At 46.7% G+C, this 18,966-nt stretch overlaps 1 protein-coding gene across 7 annotated transcripts in view; it reads left to right on the top strand.

Moving 5' to 3' along the window:
• The window catches only part of DZIP1L (DAZ interacting zinc finger protein 1 like), a 41,617-nt gene extending 22,992 nt beyond the window's left edge, over positions 1-18,625 (top strand). For 5 of the 7 annotated variants that reach the window (XM_033133271.1, XM_033133269.1, XM_033133272.1 and 2 more), the window contains 10 exons: positions 2,414-2,476; positions 3,672-3,812; positions 5,691-5,721; positions 7,023-7,076; positions 8,112-8,245; positions 9,493-9,685; positions 12,536-12,737; positions 13,167-13,348; positions 15,824-15,963; positions 17,744-18,625. In XM_033133271.1, the coding sequence (XP_032989162.1) occupies positions 2,414-2,476; positions 3,672-3,812; positions 5,691-5,721; positions 7,023-7,076; positions 8,112-8,245; positions 9,493-9,685; positions 12,536-12,737; positions 13,167-13,348; positions 15,824-15,963; positions 17,744-17,905 (1,302 nt within the window). In that variant the 3' untranslated portion in view covers positions 17,906-18,625. The remainder of the gene's footprint in view (positions 1-2,413; positions 2,477-3,671; positions 3,813-5,690; positions 5,722-7,022; positions 7,077-8,111; positions 8,246-9,492; positions 9,686-12,535; positions 12,738-13,166; positions 13,349-15,823; positions 15,964-17,743) is intronic. The other 2 variants (XM_033133266.1, XM_033133268.1) reach the window with 2 other exon arrangements.
• Positions 18,626-18,966: the final 341 nt, after the last annotated feature.

The raw sequence follows: 18,966 nt of genomic DNA, 5'->3' as shown, positions 1-18,966 counted from the left end.
ACTTTTCTTTGTTGGGAGATTTTTGATTACCTATTCAATCTCCTTACTCATTATTGGTCTGTTTAGATTTTTTTTATTTATTTATGATTCATTCTTGCTAGATTGCATATTTCTAGGAATTTATCCACTTCTAGATTATCCAGTTTGTTGGCGTATAATTGTTTATGGTAGCCTCTTGTGATCCTTTGTATTTTTGTAGTATCAGTTGTAATGTCTCCACTTTAATTTCTAATTTTACTTGTTTGAGATTTCTCTCTCAGTCTAGCAAAGGATATGTCAATTTTGTTTACTTTTCAAAAAACCAACTTTAGTTTTGTTGATCTTCTCTATTTTTTTTTTTAATTCTCTATTTCATTTATTTCTGCTCTAATCTTTATTATTTCCTTCCTTCTGCTAACTTTGGGCTTAGTTTGTTCTTTTTCTAGTGCTTTGAGGTGTAGGGTGAGGTTGTTTATTTGAGACCTGTTTCCAAATATAGAAGTTCATTACTAAACTTTCCTCTTAGAATTTCTTTTACTGTGCTTCTCATAAGTTTTGGTATATTGTGTTGCCATTTTCATTTGACACAAGATATTTATTTTGTCTCACTCTTGTTTTCTTCTTTGACCCATTATTTATTTAGGAGCATGTTGTGTTGTTTACTTTCCACATATTTGTGAATTTTCCTGTTCCCCTCCTGTTATTGATTTCTAGTTTCAATGAATCATAATTGGAAAAGATTAACTTGATATGATTTTAGTCTTAAATTGGTTAGACTTGTTTTATGGGCTAATGTATGATCTATTCTGGAGAATGTTCCTTGTGTGCTTGAGAAGAGTGTGTTTTCTGCTATTTTAAGGTGAAATTGTCCTGTGTATGTCTCTTAGGAATATTTGGAATATAGTGCTGCTGTTCCAGGCTGGTATTTCCTTACTGATTTTCTGCTTGGATGATATACCCATTGTTGAAAGTGGGCTAATAAAGTCCTTTACTATTATTGTATTACTGTCTATTTCTCCCTCAGTTCAGTTAGTATTTACTTTATATATTTATGTGCTCTGATATTAGGTGCCTGTATCTTTATAATTGTTACATCCTCTTGATGAATTGATCCCTTATCATTACATTATAATCTTCTTGGTCTCTTGTGACAGTTTTTGACTTAAAGTCTATTTTGTCTGGATATAAGTATAGCCACTGCTCTTCTCTTTTGGTTACCATTTGCATGAAATATCTTTTCCCGTCCCTCTAGTTTTAGCCTGTGTATATCCTTCAAGGTAAAGTGAGTCTCTTGTAGGTGGCATATAGTTGGATCTTTTAAAAAAAACAAAACCATTCAGCCACTCTACATTTGTTGATTAAAGAAGTTCCTCCATTTAAATTTAAAATAATTATTGATAGGTAAGGACATACTATTGCCATTTTGTTAATTGTTTTCAGACTTTTTTGTAGTTACTTAGTTTCTTTCTCTCTTGCTGTTTTCTTTTGAGATTTGATTTTTTTTTTTTGGTAGGGGTTTGCTTTGATTCCTTTCTCTTTCTCTTTTGCTTATCTGCTACAGGCTTTTTCTTTGTGATTAGTATGAGCCTTACATAAAACATTTTATAGTTGCAGCAGTTTATTTTAAGCTGATAACAACTTAACTTCAATTGAATACAAGTACTTGACACTTTTACCTTTTCTCTTGTCCACACCTTTTGGTATGCATAAGCCAGACAATGGGATTTATGGCCACTTGTTGAGATTTGTGTACCAGTACCCCAAGCTGATTCAGCCATGCTGATTACCTCAGTTCTGGGTTGGGTGAGACAGAAGTGGGCTTCCTGGGCAGCATCCTCAAGGCTGGGGCAGTTGGGTGCTCACTTTCACTTTCCCTTGTTGGAAAAATTGTGAATTGAGGGGGATCTCTCTTGTCACTGAGCTGTGCTGCCTTGGGGGAGGGGTAATGCCGGTAAAGTGAAACTGTTTTTCTTCTCTTCAATGTGTCTATTCTCAGAATTTTTACTCCACTGAGGTACTGGAACCTCTCAGCTGGATTTCAGGGTCCCCATAAAGATGTCCTCACCTGTGGGTGGTTTGAGAGCTGGAACCTCCTATTCTGTCATCTTGCTGACAGTCCTTCCTATGTTTTATGTTAAAAATCTTTGACTCACCTAGAACTTATTTTGGTTTAAGATATGAAATAAGGATTCAAGTTCACAGTTTTCTTTTGTTTTTCAGGCAGCTAGCTATTTGTTTGAACAATATTAATCAATAATCTACCACCCTCCCTGCCCCCCTAAGATTCCTTGTTTTTCCTCCATCTTTGTCTGGGCTTTCCATTCTTTGTACTTCTCTGTCTGCCTAATCATGAGGTAATACTTTTAAATTCCTGTAATTGTAGAATATATTTTACTATCTAGAGGGGCCCATTAAAACTTTTAATCTTTTTCAGAAGACAGAATGGAAGAGAAAAATGAAGGACATGCAGGAAGAGCACGCAGCTCAGAAAAGAGAGGTAGCTCTCATTGGGTCTGGGGAGCTTGCTTCCTGTGACCTCCTCTCACCCTTCAGTACACCGTATTTCCCTGCACCTTGAATTGGTTGGCAGATATTTTGTTGCTGATACTGTTCCTAGGTGCTGACCTTCATCAATACACAGAAGAGTCAGCTCCCCAGACAGCAGCTTCCCTGGCCAGGAACAGTGGTGTCCAGGTCTTCTCTTCTGAATCCAACACATCCTTTACTCTGTGATCCTCTCGGCAGTGACCTCTTCAGGTCCTCCAAGGAGGGTTGTGCTATAAACCTCCGATGACTTGTCTGGTCATTTTGTGCTTGGGTCCTTCTTTAAAATCCTACCCAGGAGAGAACTAGATGGCTGTGAACTTCAGTGATGGTTCAGGGGGAGCCCTCATGGAAGGGTTCAGTTACTGAGCCCAGAGAACAGAGAGCAGTAGACCTCAGGGCAGAGAGAACAGCTTCTATAAAAATGCCCCTGAGGAGGAGGCAAGTTGAAGAGGAAGCCAGTTGTCCAGAGCCCCAGGTTGTGCCTGCAGAGAGCTCAGAAGATGAAAGTGCTTAGATCAGAGTTGAACACCTAGTGGCCACCCCCACTCCAGTAACCCCCTCTGATGGTTTTATTTTAAACATTTCAAAATGGGAAATACATTCAAATTCATTCCAAAAGCAGAAGAAATATCTGAAGGTACACTGAGTAAAGTCTCACTTCCACTTCATCTCCAGCTACCTGTCCCCCCCCCGCCCCCGCACACACAGGTGACCGCTTTTATTGTTTTCTTGCATACTCTTCTAGAGTTTCTTTATGCAAATATAAATAAATAGTCTCATTTTCTCTCTGCTCTTACACCAGAGGTAGCATGTTTCCACATTTTCTTCACCTTTTGTTTTCACCTAAAAACATCCATTTGATGATTTTTGAATGACCTCACCATACCCAACTGGGTGGCCACACCTGACAGAGAGCCCTTTTGCGCTGATCTTAGGGGCCTGCATCCAATTCTCACTTCTCCTCAGGCACAGCTGGAGAGTAGTCAGTCTTGTTAGAAAGCCACCTGCCCAGGTCTGGAAACCCTCTACCCTACTTCAGGTGAAAGCCCGACTAGCATTTGCCTGCAGGTGCAGGCCTCAGAGACACTGGGCTCTCAGAGGTCCTTGCAACATGTGGCTGAACCACCACCCTGTGTGCCCACCAGCTGCAGGAGGAGAACGAAAGGCTCCAGGCTTCCCTGTCTCAGGATCAGAGGACAGCAGCTGCCCAGTCGCAGCGCCAGATCCATGCCCTCCGCACCCAGCTCCAGGAACAAGCCAGGCTCATCGCGTCCCAGGAGGAGATGGTAGGTGGGTTCCCTCTTCCAGCCAGCCTCTGGTGCCTCTTCCCTGTGAGGATCTCCTTAGGTTCTTCGGGACTCAGCAGCATTAGTTTCATTAGTTAAGTTCTTTAAGGAGAGCAAAGAGTCCTCAGGCTTGAGGGGCACAAAGTGGTGAGGGTACAACCTGCCTCCCTCCAGCCTGGAGATGTGCCTGTTCTCCTTACGGCTGCCGGCAGATGGGTTCCCTAATACCGGAGACGATATTAAGTGCCGGCTCCTGGTAGATACTTTGCTTATTGCTTCATTTAAGCCTCATGACTGCCCTTCAAGAGCCCCCGTGACTTTTCACCTATTGCGGATAAGTCTGTACCCAGCCCAGGCTCAGCTCCCCACTTCTGAGCCCCAGATCTGTGGAGAAGTGTCTCTTTCCCCAACTGGGCCCCTTCTGTGGCATCAGGTCCTTGGTTCCAACACCACCCTCCACACGGCTTCCCTGGGCTGAGCACCACTGTCACTATCTAGTCCACTCTTTCTGCACCTGCACCCTTGCTAGTTGTGTTTTTCTGTTCTAGCCATAGGTACTTCACCCGTCAGCTGATCTCACCCACTCCTCTGCTGCTTTTCTTTGCACTGTTTGCCCCCCAAAACACTTAGTTCTTTACTGCTGTGGTCACTCAGGTCCAGTCTGGAGGTTTTTTCCTTATGTTACCCAGAACTCTTGTTTGTAAATGTTTAGTTAGGAACCCATTGGCTAATGTTTGACTCTCATAGTTGTAAGATGGCTGCCATAGCATTAACCATCACAACCATATTTAATGGAAGAAGTTTATGAAAAGACCCCCTTCCAAGACTTCTACTTTTATTTTGTCAAAGCTACATCACATGGGTAGCCATAGCTGCAAGGAAGCCTAGGAAGTAAATAATTTGTTTTATAGTCTCTAGGTTAGAGGTAGGCAGAGGAACAAATAGTTGGATGAGCCATTAGCCAGTAGGTAATAAAAAACAACTCAAGCTTAAGCAGAAGACGGAATTTGTCCTAAGGGTAGATAGGGTGTCTCACAGCGCTCAAGGCAGGAGAGCAGCTGAGTCTGAGAATAAACTGGAATTGGAGACATGAATATGGTCAGGAGATTTCCTGTTGTGAATCTCTGTCTCTTTCTTTATATCTGCTTCCATTTTTTTTTTAAACTCTGAAGATCATCTTCCATTTCTCTGTTCCATGTGGCAAAACAAATAAGCAAACACATACACAAATCAAGGAAACCAAAACCCAAACCAATTGGCTGCTGATAGCTCTTGACTTCACACATTATCAATCCAGAATTCTCTGCCCAGACCTAGAGAGTCAGCTGTGGCTGTGGTATGGGGTCACATTGTCAGATGTGGCTGCCCTGCTTACAGCCATGTGGAAGGAGGAAGAAGCACTTCCTGGAAAAGCGGGGTTGAGCAGATGGTTCAGTGACTGTCCACATCATGCCTCCTTCTTCCTTACAGGGCACTCAGCTCAGATGAGCATATTGCAGGAGGGGCGCCTACCTTGCCCTGGCTGTTTTCCATCAATTGTACCAATAGTACTGACTATGTGCCTGTCTGTTTCCATGGGGCTCCTGCCTTTCAAACCATAGTCCCTCTCTGAAGAGGGGGCATTCTTGTCTCCCCACCGTGGGAAAATGGAGCATGGTGCCATCCTAGTTGTTGCCATTCAACCTGGCATCATCCCTCTCAAATATGGATGGCAGGAGATGTGGTGGGGGATTGGGGTGGTATACTCTGAGCTCCTTCCAATCCCCAATGGATGACATGGAAATCGTGGCTGTCCCTTCTTCACGGTGCTAGGCAGAGCCACTGCTCAGAGCAGAGTATCCTGCTGGCTATAATCTGCTCTTTTCCACATCTTTGCAGATCCAGACCATGTCTCTCAGGAAAGTGGAGGGTAAGTTTGCATGGGGTAGTTTGTAACAGTCTCGGCTATTGTCTTGGGATCTTCTCTTTCCTGTCCCCCACCAGTCAATTTACAGGAAGAGGATGAGGACTTGTGGCGTCAGACTCTCCGACTGGGTGAGGGAGGGGGAGAAGACGTTTGCTTCTGGGTCAGACAGGGTTGCAGCTTGGCATTTGTGCTGAAAGCATTCCTTGCAGCTGGCAGGTTTTCTTGCCTTGCCAGCTCTTCTCTGTAGGGTGGTGGAGACATGGGGAAGGGTGAGGAACTTGGGAGCAGGGTTCATGAAGAGGCTCTTTCTAATCACCTTGCCTGTTCAGGTCATTGACCTTTATCTTGTTCCTAGTGTGTAGCAAGTTGACCCCAAGTATATGTGAATGTGGCCTGTCTGCAGTGTGCACTTTCCTCTCCTTCAGTACTCGTGTGCTGGTGTGTGTGCGTGTGAATGTGTGAGTGTGTAATGGAGTGCAGGTGCTGGTGTCTAAAGGTAGACAGTAACCTACAGGGCCTGTGCCTGCATGGAGGATCTTGGCCAGCCCCTTAGGAAACTGGTCCCTCATACTCCATGCCACCTCCCCTGTCATACTCTGTGTTTGTCCTTCTTACAAACACGCACATCTCCCATTCTCTGCCTTGAGGCTAGAAATTTCTTTCCTGGCCTTGCAACCAGCTCAGAGGAGCACTATTCGTTTGGCCTTGAACTTTCCAGTGCTGGGGCTGGGATGTGTGCCATGTGCTTCCCCAAGCACTTTAGATTCATTATTTCATTATATTGTCCTCATGATTTAATGTGGGGTGGGTATTATTATCCTCATTTTGTAGAAAGGAGACTGAGGCTTAGGGAAGCTCAAGGACTTGCCATGTTGTGCACAGCTAGTGAAGAGCAGAGCTGGACTGTGAACTCTGATTCCATGTGTCCCCGAAAAAAGACCTACCCGAACAATCAGCTCTCATGCGTCTTTTGGAGCAAAAATTAACATAAGACCTGGTATCATATCATATCATAGCATATCATATCATACCCGGTCTTATAGGAAAATAAGACTGGCTCTTATATTACTTTTTGCTCCAAAAGACGCATTAGAGCTGATTATCTGGCTAGGTCTTATTTTGGGGGAAACACGGTCTCTCTGTCTTCAGTGTCTTTGACCACTGCTCCATCCTGCCTCTCTCTGGTAAAGAAATGACTAGGGAGCTTACTCTTCCTGGCCGGCACTCACAGGGTGTCCCACGCTTTTCTCTAAGTCAGGGGTGGGGTCCAGGGCATTGGAGTCGCTAACTGTTCCTGTTCTCAGGGATCCGTGAGGGCCTAAAGGCTATGGACACAGAAGAGCACTCTTCCGAGGAAGGTAAGGCCTCATTGTCTTCTCCAGTGTCCAATGCAAAACACCAGATTTGCTGCCCTCTTCGTTATTCAATTTGTCTCTACTTAACTGTATCTGGCCACTTGAAATGGGTGAAGGGAACTAGGGGCATGAATGCAGAAGAGTGTACGGCAAGAAGTAGGTCTCCTCACTCCCAGTTTGCTGGGCTCCACTTCCAGAAATTTTGATTCGGGAGGGTTGGAGTGCGATCTGGGAGTCTGCATTTCTAATAAGTTACCGACCAGATGGCGCTGGTGTGATGGCTCATGTTTTGAGAACCATTGCTCTAGAACAATGGTTCCGAGGCGTGGCTGCTTGTTAGAAGATCTGGGGAGTTTTAAAAATGAATATTAAGGTGTGGGGCCTACTCTCAGAGATTCTGATGAAATTAGCTTGGGTGGGGACCCAGGTGATTCAGATATGAAGCCAGGATTGAAATTACCACCCTCAACTGTGAGCTCCTTGAGGGTTTTTTCTGTTTTCCAGCACCCAGCACTGAACTGTTCATACTCATATTGTCAGTAAATGTCTATTGGGTGAATCAAAGGACCGGCGCAGGTCTCACCACAGTGGCCCCCACACTGGACCTGAAGAGCACTTTTAGGGGGCTTCCCTGGATCACCCTGGATGGCTCCTTTGTAGCAGTTACCACATTTTATTCTAATTGCTAGTTTTGTTACCTTTTGGGTCGCTATTTCTTAAGGCATGGTCTGTGGCTCACCTCCTTCAGAATCATCTGGGCAAGTTAAAATCCCACAAGCCCTGAGTCATCCTGGGGCAGGGCCGAGCCCTGATCTTGGAGGTCCAGACTGGCAGGGAATGAGAATCCTGAATATGGGAGGTGGGGTGGTCTAAGGCGATGGTGCCCAGAAGCAGAAACAACCCAACTTTTGACCCAGGGATGGGTACTCAGAGTGGCTCCAAGCTCACAGACTGTAGACCAAGTGAAGGCCAGGTGGGAGCAGTGGGGCTTTGGGAGTGGAAGTTTTGGGTGACCTTGATGATTGTCTTCTGCTGCAGAGCTGGAGGAATCACGAGATGGACAGCGTAAGGTGCTGGAAGCTCTGAGGCGAAACCCCACCTTGCTGAAGCAGTTCAGGCCAGTCCTGGAAGACGCCCTGGAAGAGAAACTGGAAAGCATGGGGATAAAGAGAGTAAGTTCCGGGACCACTGTTGTAAGGGCCATACCTACCATTTAGACACAGGGTGTTCTTAAACTGACAAGTGATTGATTGTTTTTTAAATAGCAAGCTTCTTTATCTTATTTGTTCCGACTTGGGCACCTGTGGTGTTTAGGAACAAAAACCCACACAGCTTCTCCTCCCACATCACGATAGTGTGGTTCTTTCTGTTTCCTCCAATGGCTTCTTGAGATGCCACCCTCTGGCCTGACTTCTCTGTGCTGTCCACTCATTGGTTATTTTCTTTGGGTCTCTATTTCTGACAAAGGGAACTTAATTGGCTCAATCTGGCCTCTGGATGAGTCCCTTGGGTGAGATGTCCATGCAGCCACTCCTACTCAGCAGGTGGCTGTGGGCGAGGCAGGCACTGACAGCTCTGTCTGGTACAAATTAGCATTTGATCGCTGTTGCTCCCCCATGCTCATGCCAACCCGAGCATGCAGACGATTAAAGGCACCAGTGAAATCGATTATTACATAAAAACATGCCATGTTATTAAAGGAGCCGAGCATCATGTCATTGAAAGTACTATTTGTGTAGAGTAAGATTCGAACAAAAATAGGGACCTAGGTTTAATTTATAAAGACGCACTAATCTTTGACTGTGTTCAACTTCCGCTGAATCTAACTTTGGCCCTTTATTCAGGCTTGACTGAAACATTCCTTTCTAACCTTAAATGAATCCTCATCTTGCATTCAGATGCCTCCCAAGATCCTCCCATGGACTCTGGGTAGATGTCAAAAGCCCAAGCGACTTCCAGTAGGTCTTGGAAGGGTAGCTGGCATTTGTTTTTTTGTTGTAGTTTTTAGAAACATTGTTAGCCATGAAGGCCAACGTGTCTGACACAACAATAGTGCCTGGGGTACAAAAAGGAGCAAGTCGTGGTCTCCCATCCTAAGATTCAGTAGGTGGTGGAACGGCATGTCCCGTCTAAGCCCCGGACGCTGTGATGTCGATGGAATTGTCGATGGATGTCGATGGAATACCCTTTGTGGTATCTTGCTGTGCACGTTTTGGTAGGGCTCCCAGACCCTAACGCACTGCACTTTCAGCAGCGTGTGAAGCCACTGCTCACTCTGCCCTGATGCTCAGATCTCATCCTCTCCCAGAAAGCACCCGGCTGATTGCAGTGGCTCCCAGGCTCGCAGCAGGCTTAGAGGCTTAGGGGAAGGAGAAGGAGGGGAGGCCCGTTTCCAGAGGAAAACGTCTGTCTCTTCTAGGATGCAAAGGGAATCCCTGTTCAGACTCTCAGACACCTGGAGACGCTCCTGAGAGCCCAGAGGGAGCAGAAGGCAGGGAGGTTTTCTGGCTTTCTGAGCCTGAGGAGAAAGCTCATCAAGGAAACCACCAGCAGAGTGAAGGAGAGACAGAGGAGTGGAGCCCCGATGTCCCAGGCAGACAGCAAAGCTCCAGGTAAGGTGGTAAGAGGGCTTGCTCAGAGGGGCTGTGACCAAGGAGGGTCTGGGTTTGTTTGCACAGGAGGAGGATGTAATCCCTGCTCCCATGGGTCATGACTCTGATGGTAGGTGGCGTTCCTAGGTGACTGAGTCCGAAATCTTCTGTTGGGGAAACAGAGTCCGGGTGAGCTGGGGGTGGAGAGCTGGTAGGGTGGGAGCTGGTAGGGGAGCTGGTAGGGTGGGGAGCTGGTAGGGTGGGAGGACCCCAGGATCTCTCAGAGGAGCAGAGGAGATCCAGAGCTTGCAGCCAGCCTGAACTCTTCCTGCTCGGACTTGCTCCTCACTTAGCAGCTTAACTCTGCACTGCCTTACTTGCTTTTACCAGAAGTTGAACTTTGCTCCCACAGAGAGCAGCACATTCAGTTTCTGGCTCTATAAGCCAGGCATGTCAGTGCTGGGAGAAGGCCCAAGGCCTGGGAGCACTGAAGCTACAGGCAGAGGCAAATATAAAAAGTCTGCTCTGAAGCAGTGGGATCGTGTGAGAGGCTGTGCCAGTTCTGCCTGCGGCCAATTCCTCAGAATTCAGACTTGTTCCTTGCATGGTGTCATGGCTGCTGCTTTGCTTCTGGTGGTCATGACAAGAAAAGGCCCTGTGATTCTTATTAAAATGTATGGGCAAGGACCCTCCAGCCTCTGTCCCCAAGGAGCTTAGGGAGCAGGGGGACTTGTGTTTCTAGGTTTGCACCCCCACCCCTTTCTGGAGGAGTCCCAGATCCACTGGGCTGCTGTAATGGGAAGCTCTGGGTGGGGAGGCTTTCGTGGGTGTAGGTCTCTCATGCAGGGTGATGCCCCAGCTCCTTTCACTTTGTCTTCTCAGTCATGGACATATGCAGCTAGAGGGACGTCACTTCTGTCACCTCCTCATGTCCTGGCAGACCCATCCTGAGCTCTTCATGCACAGGAATTTCTCAGAGTGTGGGCCACATATCTCTGGGGATAGGAGAGATGATTTTAATTGGTATATGGATGACTAACTTAAAAATTTAATCTTTATTTTTCTTCATGTGCATTAGAAAAATATTATTAATGTGACGCCAAGAGCTCATGGAAATTATTACTTGGACAAGTATAAAGTGGGTATTTTATGTTTAAAAGTGGTATCATTTTATATAAAAATGTTAAATAGATAACAGAACAGTTGGTTTGAGACTATTGTGTCAATGATTTGGGAAACTGTTCTCCTTAGTTTAAACTCCTGGACTTAAAAATCTCTAAGGGAAGGGCAATTGTTAGTCTTGCACTGAAATCTCAGAGAGAAGGATATTTGTCCTGGTTGCTAACCTGCCTTTCATACTTCAATTTAAGCTCCTAGTCCTCTGCCTCAAGTATGGATTCATTCACTGATTCATTTAGTACAGTATTCACTGAGGTTCATCTGTGCCATGACCTGCGAAGCCAGTCAGGACTAGGTGACGAGATGGAGCCAAGCACAGGGTGGTGGGAGCTTGGAAAAGAGAGGTGGCAGGCAGTCAGGAAAGACGAATGGAGGGCCCTTCTAGTCCCCCTTCCAAGAGAAGAGAAAGGTGTCTTCTCCAGGTGCCACTCTGCCCTCCAGCCCTTGCTCCTGTAGTCCTAAAGCCAGGAGTGAGGAGCTTTCTGGTTTGGGGTCCTGACTTCTCCAGGTCACGTCACTGTGAGATGACACTGTGTTTTCACAGCACTTTGTAGACTTTCCACTTCTGTGTGAATACTCACCTCCCATTTCCCCCTCAGAAATGGGGCAAAGCTGTAGGATGTAGAAAGGCAGTGGCAAGAACCCTAGTTTTGGGGTGACTGACAGCCTGTGTTTGCATCCACCACTTACTTCCACAAAATTGTGGTCTGTGATCTAGTCCCTGAATCTCTGGAAGCTTCTGTAAAGTAGGGAAAACAACACTCTCTGAAAGTGTCTGTGGCTAAATGGAAGTATGATAAGTGCTCGACTTGGTGTCTGCCCAGTAACTAACTATAGCTGTTATTGGTATTTTCTCTTAGCAAGTTTGCCTTCTCCTTCTCTTCAGTTTATGCTTTCCTAGAAGGTCCACTTCTAAGTAAAAGTATTCTCTGAGATCAGTGTATTTCAAACATTTGACCTTGAACTACAGTAAGAAACTTATTTTATACTGTTGCTTGGTCCACATATATAAGAGTTTCGTGGAACAGTACTTATTCCAACTCCCTGAGATGCACTTTCTCTCCTCTTTCCATAAAAAAGTTGCTGATCCTGGGTTTCTCTCCCCACAAAGGGTCTTGATGATATTTGGAAAATGGAGGGCTGTGTTTAATGTCTCGGCTTTAGCACTCGCCACTGGCCAGGTTCTGGTAGGCGGTTGTGTGTGGATCTTAGAGGCCCATGTGGTCCTCTGGCGACCTCTGGTGGCAGCAGGGCCTTCCTGCAAGGCTGTCCTCACTCTAGTGGCTGCAGCTTGGGTGGGCAGAGAGAGTAGGTGGCTTTGGAGAGGTCCGCTGCTAAGACTGAGCTGGGGGTGGGGTGGGGTGGGGTGTGTGTGTAGGGGCGTGAGCTACAGCCATGCCGGGCTCCTTTTCAGACCTGCTGCCTCCTGTGGGTCTCCTGGAATGACGACATGACCCTGAAATACCAGCTGCTCTCCTGGTCTCTGATAAAACTGTGGGTCCCAGCCATGAGTCTGGCCAGCAGTGGGATACCAGGGATGGGGGAAATTATTCAACCTGCTGTGGTTATTATAGAATATTGCAACAGAGTGACTTGTCCATTTCCAGTGTGTTGGAGCCTTATTCGGTATTTTCTTAGGCTTAAGGGCTCCGATGGGTATACTCTGAAACTCATTCCTCTCTCTGTTTCTAGCCAAAAGCCAGCAGAGTCCTTTGGTCACCAAAGAGGTCCAGGCAAAGGCCAGGACCCTGCATGTGGCATTGCCATCCAAGCTGGCAGCTGTTCAGCACTGCGGCAGCCATGGCCCTGGGCTGGCGCAGGTGCCCACCCCTACACCACGCCTCACAGTGCATGGACCCTCTGGCGCCCCTGCTTCCCCAGGACCGGGGTTAAGGTGAGCCCTTGACTCTGCATTCTCACTGGGTTTGTGATATAGCTCCCAGCCTCAGGCAACCCTACTCTGGGGTCTCCACAGGCTTCTGCAGACATATGAGGGGCAAAGAATAGAAGGGGTCTTAGGTAGGGTCCAACCCAAGCTCCCAGGAGGAGACTGGGGTCCTTTCTCCCAGTTGAGACAAGCCTATGCTCCCCTTACTCATCTCTTCCTCATGCCCCAGATGCCACACTGGAGGACTTGGTCCTCTTCTCCTAAGGGAGGAGCTGGTGTGGCTGCTACACTCCGGGATTACTCCTGGCTGTCTCCTGGGCCCAGGGAATGAGCAGGGCCAGCTCTGGGCAAACCAAACATGCTTGCAAGTGGTGAAGTGTGATTTTTAAAGTTTTCCGTCTGGTCCATACATCCCTCATTTTTTCTCCTCCTCAGCAGTACGCCCCCATTCAGTTCTGAAGAGGACTCGGAGGGAGACTCTGTGCAGCGAGCATCTCTCCAACCCCCACAAGTTCCTTCCAGGATGGGGCCTCAGCCTGAGGACTGGTCTGATACCGAGACCTCGGAGGGGAGCACCCAGCCCTCTGGCAAGGGCTCAGGCATGCTGGCTTCCTCAGGTGAGTGGTCTGGGACCACTGGGATAGCCCTTCTCCAGCCCAGATTTCTCTCGGTCCTGGAAGCATCCTTTGATTTCCTTTGGGTTTTCTGATTTGGGACTGACTTGGAGAGAAAGATCCTCCTTCCCATCAGATATTTTCCTGGGATAGAAGATATATCAGGAGCAAGATAGAATTTGAGTGAGGTTTATTTTACCCCTTGTTTTGTCACTGAATTGTTTAACTGTTGGAGGTTAGAGGAGGAAACAATTGGTGCGGGTAGTTTCCTCCTCTAGGTTGTTACCAGCAGAAAATAAACATGGTGGCCAGATACATTGAGATCAAAGTATTGCTCTATTAATGGCAACAGAGCCCAGTAAGGCCTAAGGTGTCGGCTTCCTGTTAGAGCTGGATTGGCTCCTCAGGCCAAAGTGGGGAGCCCTGCTGCTATTGCCTCCCCAAATCCAGATCCCGACCATATGTGTACATCGGGCTGGGTTAGCAAAGAGGACCCTCCGTGGGTTTAAACAGGCGGATGTGGGGACAGTCCAGCGACTTTTTAAACCCAGTCATTGGTGCGGGTAGAGGGTCTGAAAGAAACATAAAGTCAGCATTCCTGATCCTCTCCCAGCTGAAACATGGCCCGAAGATGTTGCGTTCCCTTTCTTTGGTTAATTCTGTGGGTAGGAGAGGAGAAGGAGGTGGGGAGACACTGATAGCATGCCCCTTCCGTGCTTGGGCCACCTGGGGGTGGAGCAGGAATTCCCTCACACCACCCATGGGGTAAGGCAGCTCTACGACTACATACTTCGTCACAGATGTCAAAACTAAGCCTCTGACTGTGGAGAAAAAGGAATGCTCATACACTGTTGGTGGGAATGCAGACTGGTGCAGCCACTATGGAAGGTACTGTGGAGGTGCCTCAAAAAATTACAAATAGGATTACCATATGACCCCCTCTCCTGGGTTTCTACCCAATAATCTGAAAACATTTATACATAAAGACACGTGTGCTCCAATGTTCATTGCAGCTTTGTTTACGGTGGCCAAGACATGGAAACAACCAAAATCTCCTTCAATAGATGAATAGATAAAGAAGTGGTGGTATATATACACAATGGCATACTATTCGGCGGTAAGAAAAGATAAAATAGGACCATTTTTGACAACATGGATGGATCTTGAGATTATAATGCTAAGCGAAATAAGTCAGACAGAAACAGCAGAGAAACATATGATTTCACTGATATGTGGTATATAAACCAAAAACAACAAAAGAACAAGACAAACAAATGAGAAACAAAAACTCATAGACACAGACAATAGTTTAGTGGTTACCAGAGGGTAAGGGGGGTGGGGGGTGGGAGATGAGGGTAAAGGGGGTCAAATATATGGTGGTGGAAGGAGAACTGACTCCGGGTGGTGAACACACAATGGGATTTATAGATGATGTAATACAGAATTGTATACCTGAAATCTATGTAACTTTACTAACAATTGTCACCCCAATAAACTTTAATTAAAAAAACAAAACAAAACAAAAACGAAAACCAAAACTAAGCTTCTGAGACCTTAAGTTACTTATTCAAGATCACAGAACTAGCATCATGGAAAATTGACTCTGTGTTGTTTTTGACGTTAATGTGTTGGAGTTATTGTGAAATAATTTGTTTCTTTATTTGTGAAATAATTTTTTCCCAGAAAGAACTGCCTTTAGCCATTTTCCTAATATTAAGAATATTTGCCGTCTTTTACGTATGCTGCTCGAGTTCATTAGCGCCAGATCAAGGGGCTGTAGTCTCCCAGTTAACTATCACCATGGTTACTATGAGGTTCAACTACAATGAACATTTCGACAAATACAGTTTCCGTAACATGCAGTCTAACAAACATAAGTTTTTGTAACAAAAGAGTAGTGAAAAGTGTGGCTTCCCAGCTAATCTTGAGATGGAGGGTGGTGACAGCCTTGGAAGGTGACAGTGAACCTTCACAGCAGGCTGCCTCAAGTCTCCCCCAGCAGTCTTTGGGTCACAGGAAAATTCTTTGCCCTTTTCAGCAAAGACACTTAGACAGAAATGCAACTCGTTGATGGAAAGGGCATTACAGACCTTTACGTTAACAGGAAATTATGGTTAACTGGCATGAATACATCCATTAAATTTGTCACTTTCTAAGAGGTTATAACAGTGAGCATTTTTCTTCTCAAAACAATTGAGTCAACTGCCATTCTTTTGAGATTTTCTTACAAAACTATTAGCAGAAAGGCTTGTGGCTTCCGGCTGCAGTTGCATTTTCTAGGCCAGGCTTAGTTAAAGAATATGCAACTTCCAGTTCTGTATTTCCATAGTCAGTATGTGGATGCTTTGTGATGTTAGCCCAGGTCTGTGCAATCTGCAAGTTTACGCTCTTAATGGATTCTGCAAACCTCGTCCTGGACCTGACCCACAAGGCCAATGGAATTCATTCTCTGGGCTTTGCCCTCTGGTTGACTTCCAGGAACATTGGTGCAATCGATGGTCAAAAATCTTGAGAAGCAGCTGGAGGCTCCGGTGAAGAAACCTGCTGGAGGGGTCAATCTGTTTTCAACACCCAACGCTGAGCCACGGAGGGCGGCCGCGCCAGGAAGGAAGCCTCAGGTAGGGTGTAGGACTCTTGGAGGTTGCCTTGCAATTCCCTACAGAGCCCGCTCCAAGTTTCAGGGGCCCGGGGTGGGGCCTGTGGGAGGGTCGTGGGAGTGTCCGCCTTGGCACTAGTGGGACATTGCAAGCGACCTCACTGTGGAGAGAAGGCCACTTTCAAATGCTTGTTGTTTGTGTCCATGTTAACAATAAAAAGCCTTTTGGTTCATTATACAAGCAACTACTTGGTAGGTTGTTTCTCTCATTTCCTGCCTCTGATGGAGCCTGGATCTGGCTAGGTATCTGCCTTCTGGTAGTCGGTAGGCGCTGCTCTCGGGCTCCTCCTGCAGCGGACCCTTCCCCTTCCTTCTCTTTTTGAGGACCCCCACACAAGTCCCTGTGTAGAGCAGATTTCTCCCCAGGGGTGGGGTGTTGGCGGGGCAACATCAGATTACGGGACAACATACAGTGGGAGTCTTTAGATACCTTCGTTCTAGATATTCACGCCATTCCTCATCACTAAGGATGTTGCCTCTCTCAGGCTCTAGCCACCATCAGATTTAGAAGCTGGGATGCTCAGCCTCTCCCACCATTACCAGAGCCCCCTAACTGCCCTCCTCTCCCCCATCAGGGAACAACTCCACACTCCTGTTACTTTCTTAGGCAGAAACCTTGATTGCTCTTGTTACTTCATGCTCCTTTCCTTTTGCAATCCGAAAGCTACATCCTGGGAGGAGCAATACTGTCGCTAAAATTCAGAAGTCAGGGGAAATCACTTTTTTATTCCTACTAGCAAAACCCCTCCCCCCCATTTTTACTACGTAATATATTTGGTTTATTATACAGCTCGTGTGTGTTTATGAGTAATGACTCCAAATGATTAAAACAATGTTTGTTCCCTTTCCCATGTTGTGAAAGAGCATCAATAGCTCAAAGCAGGTTAGGCATTGCTCAGAGCATGCTTACTGCCCTGGGCCCTGTGTGGTTTCCGATTGGTTGGACTTACATTCCAGGAGAAAACACATAGGATGCTTCTATCAAAGCCAGGTGGCCAGGGCCTCATGTCACCAGGGGCACTGAGAGTTTCAGAGGGGTGACTGAGGTCCCAGGGTAGCCTGGGCCCTTGGCCCACTCCAGCTGGCTGCAGCCCAGACCCTTTCCAGGCTGAAGGATTCCTAGCACTCTGTAACTCTCCTCATGCTCCTTCAGTCTGAGTGTTTACTAGGCCCTAAAGGAGCAATCTGAGAGGAGGTGGGGTGGGCACTTTAGCGCCTTCAGGAATTCAAAAAAGTCATGGCTCCAGGCTTCTAGCTCCATTGATATGGGGCATTAAAAAATCTGGACGGGGTGGCCGGTTGGCTCAGTTGGTTTGAGTGCAGTGCTTATAACACCAGGGTCACCAGTTCGATTTCCACACAGGCCAGTGAGCTGCACCCTCCACAACTAGATTGAAAAACAACTACTTGACTTGGAGCTGACGGGTCCTGGAAAAACACACTGTTCCCCAATTAAAAAAAAAAATCTGGACAAAGGTTAAATGACAAAAAAAGCATCCTAATCTGCTATAGTTCTTTCCCAGGAGCTTGCCTTCATTTGGCTAGTGGAATTTTGGGGGTGTTTGAAATCATTCTGATGCCACATCTCTGCAGCAGGTTCTCAAAGACAGGGAACCTTGAGAAAGCAGGAGGAGCAGCATCTTCCTACTTTCTTCCAAATCGGCATTTTGTTCCCATGTCCATCTATATTTCCATTCTCCCTTGTCAGAATACATTTTCTTCTCCCCCTTACCTCCCTGCAGCTTTCTGATGATGAGAGTGACTTGGAGATCTCTTCCTTGGAAGATCTCCCCCAGGACCTGGACCAGAAAGAGAAACCGAAGCCCTTGTCTCGCTTGAAGCTCCCAGAGAAGTTTGGCATCAGTGCTTGGAGCCCTGGCCAAGCCAGGGTCCCTGGCTGGTGATCCCACTGCAGAGCCTGGCTGGCTGGAGGACCAGTCTTATCACTGGCTTGGGCCAGCTGAGGTTCCACCTCAACAGAAGAGGCTGCTGGACCTCTTGTCTTCACCAGTAACCAAGAGGTCTTCTCCCTTGGAGAGAAGTGAAACAGAAGACGAATATGACTTCTCCCCGCCAGCCTGTGAGGGACCCTCCCACACAGTGCTACGGAGGCCTGGCTGGGTGCCCCTGCAGCTTAAGAAGGGTTGTAACAGGACCTCTAAGCAGTTTTCTTCCTCCACCTCCATGTTCTCACCAGACTGGAAGGAGCCACTTGGTCTCTATTGTCAAGCATTTGTAAACCTGCAGGAACACTGTGGAGGTGGGTCTTAGATGGGGTCTTTTTGGGGACATATGTCTCAGTCAGTCATTCGGTGATTGATCCAAAGTCATTTACTGGGTACCTGCTCTGTGCCAGGTCCTCCATTGCTAAATTGGGGTGCAGGCAGAGGTAGGTGAGGCAGAAAGTATGGGGTAGTAATCTAGTGACAGAGATTAGGGTGTTATAGGAGCAGAGCGGAGCCACCCAATGCAGCCTGGGGTGATCTTGGAGACCTTCCCATAGTTTATACCAGGCAGAGCTTGCTCATGGGTGGCAACAAGGAGGGCCCCTTGACTGGGGCCTCATATCCCCAAAGGACCACAAATTTAATTTTTGATATTATTTCCAAATTTAAGTTATATGTAACCACTGTATTTTTTTTAATGTGAAAAGCATTAATTTATTATATGTAAACATTTAAATATAACAAAATGTTTATAACTCTCTCATATTTCTTCATTATTTTTGGAGCTTTAGCAGGGGTGGGGAGGTGAAGCGACCTACACCTCAATTGTGTCAGTCTAGGTCCTTTGGGATGCAGTAGCCAAGATGGAGCTTGGAGTGCAAGAGGTTTGATGGGGCGTCACACCTGTGAAGAGTGAAGGTGGAGAAAGCAGGATTGGGCAGGGAAAGCCTTCAGAGTGCAACGTAGGTCTGACCACTGTGACAGGAGAGGGAGGAGGAAGCAGGAGGCAGGGGGAGCCC

Source organism: Rhinolophus ferrumequinum, chromosome 17, assembly GCF_004115265.2.
Source record: "Rhinolophus ferrumequinum isolate MPI-CBG mRhiFer1 chromosome 17, mRhiFer1_v1.p, whole genome shotgun sequence".
NCBI classification, from domain to species: Eukaryota; Metazoa; Chordata; class Mammalia; order Chiroptera; family Rhinolophidae; genus Rhinolophus; species Rhinolophus ferrumequinum.
This window is presented reverse-complemented; position numbering and strand designations above follow the sequence as displayed.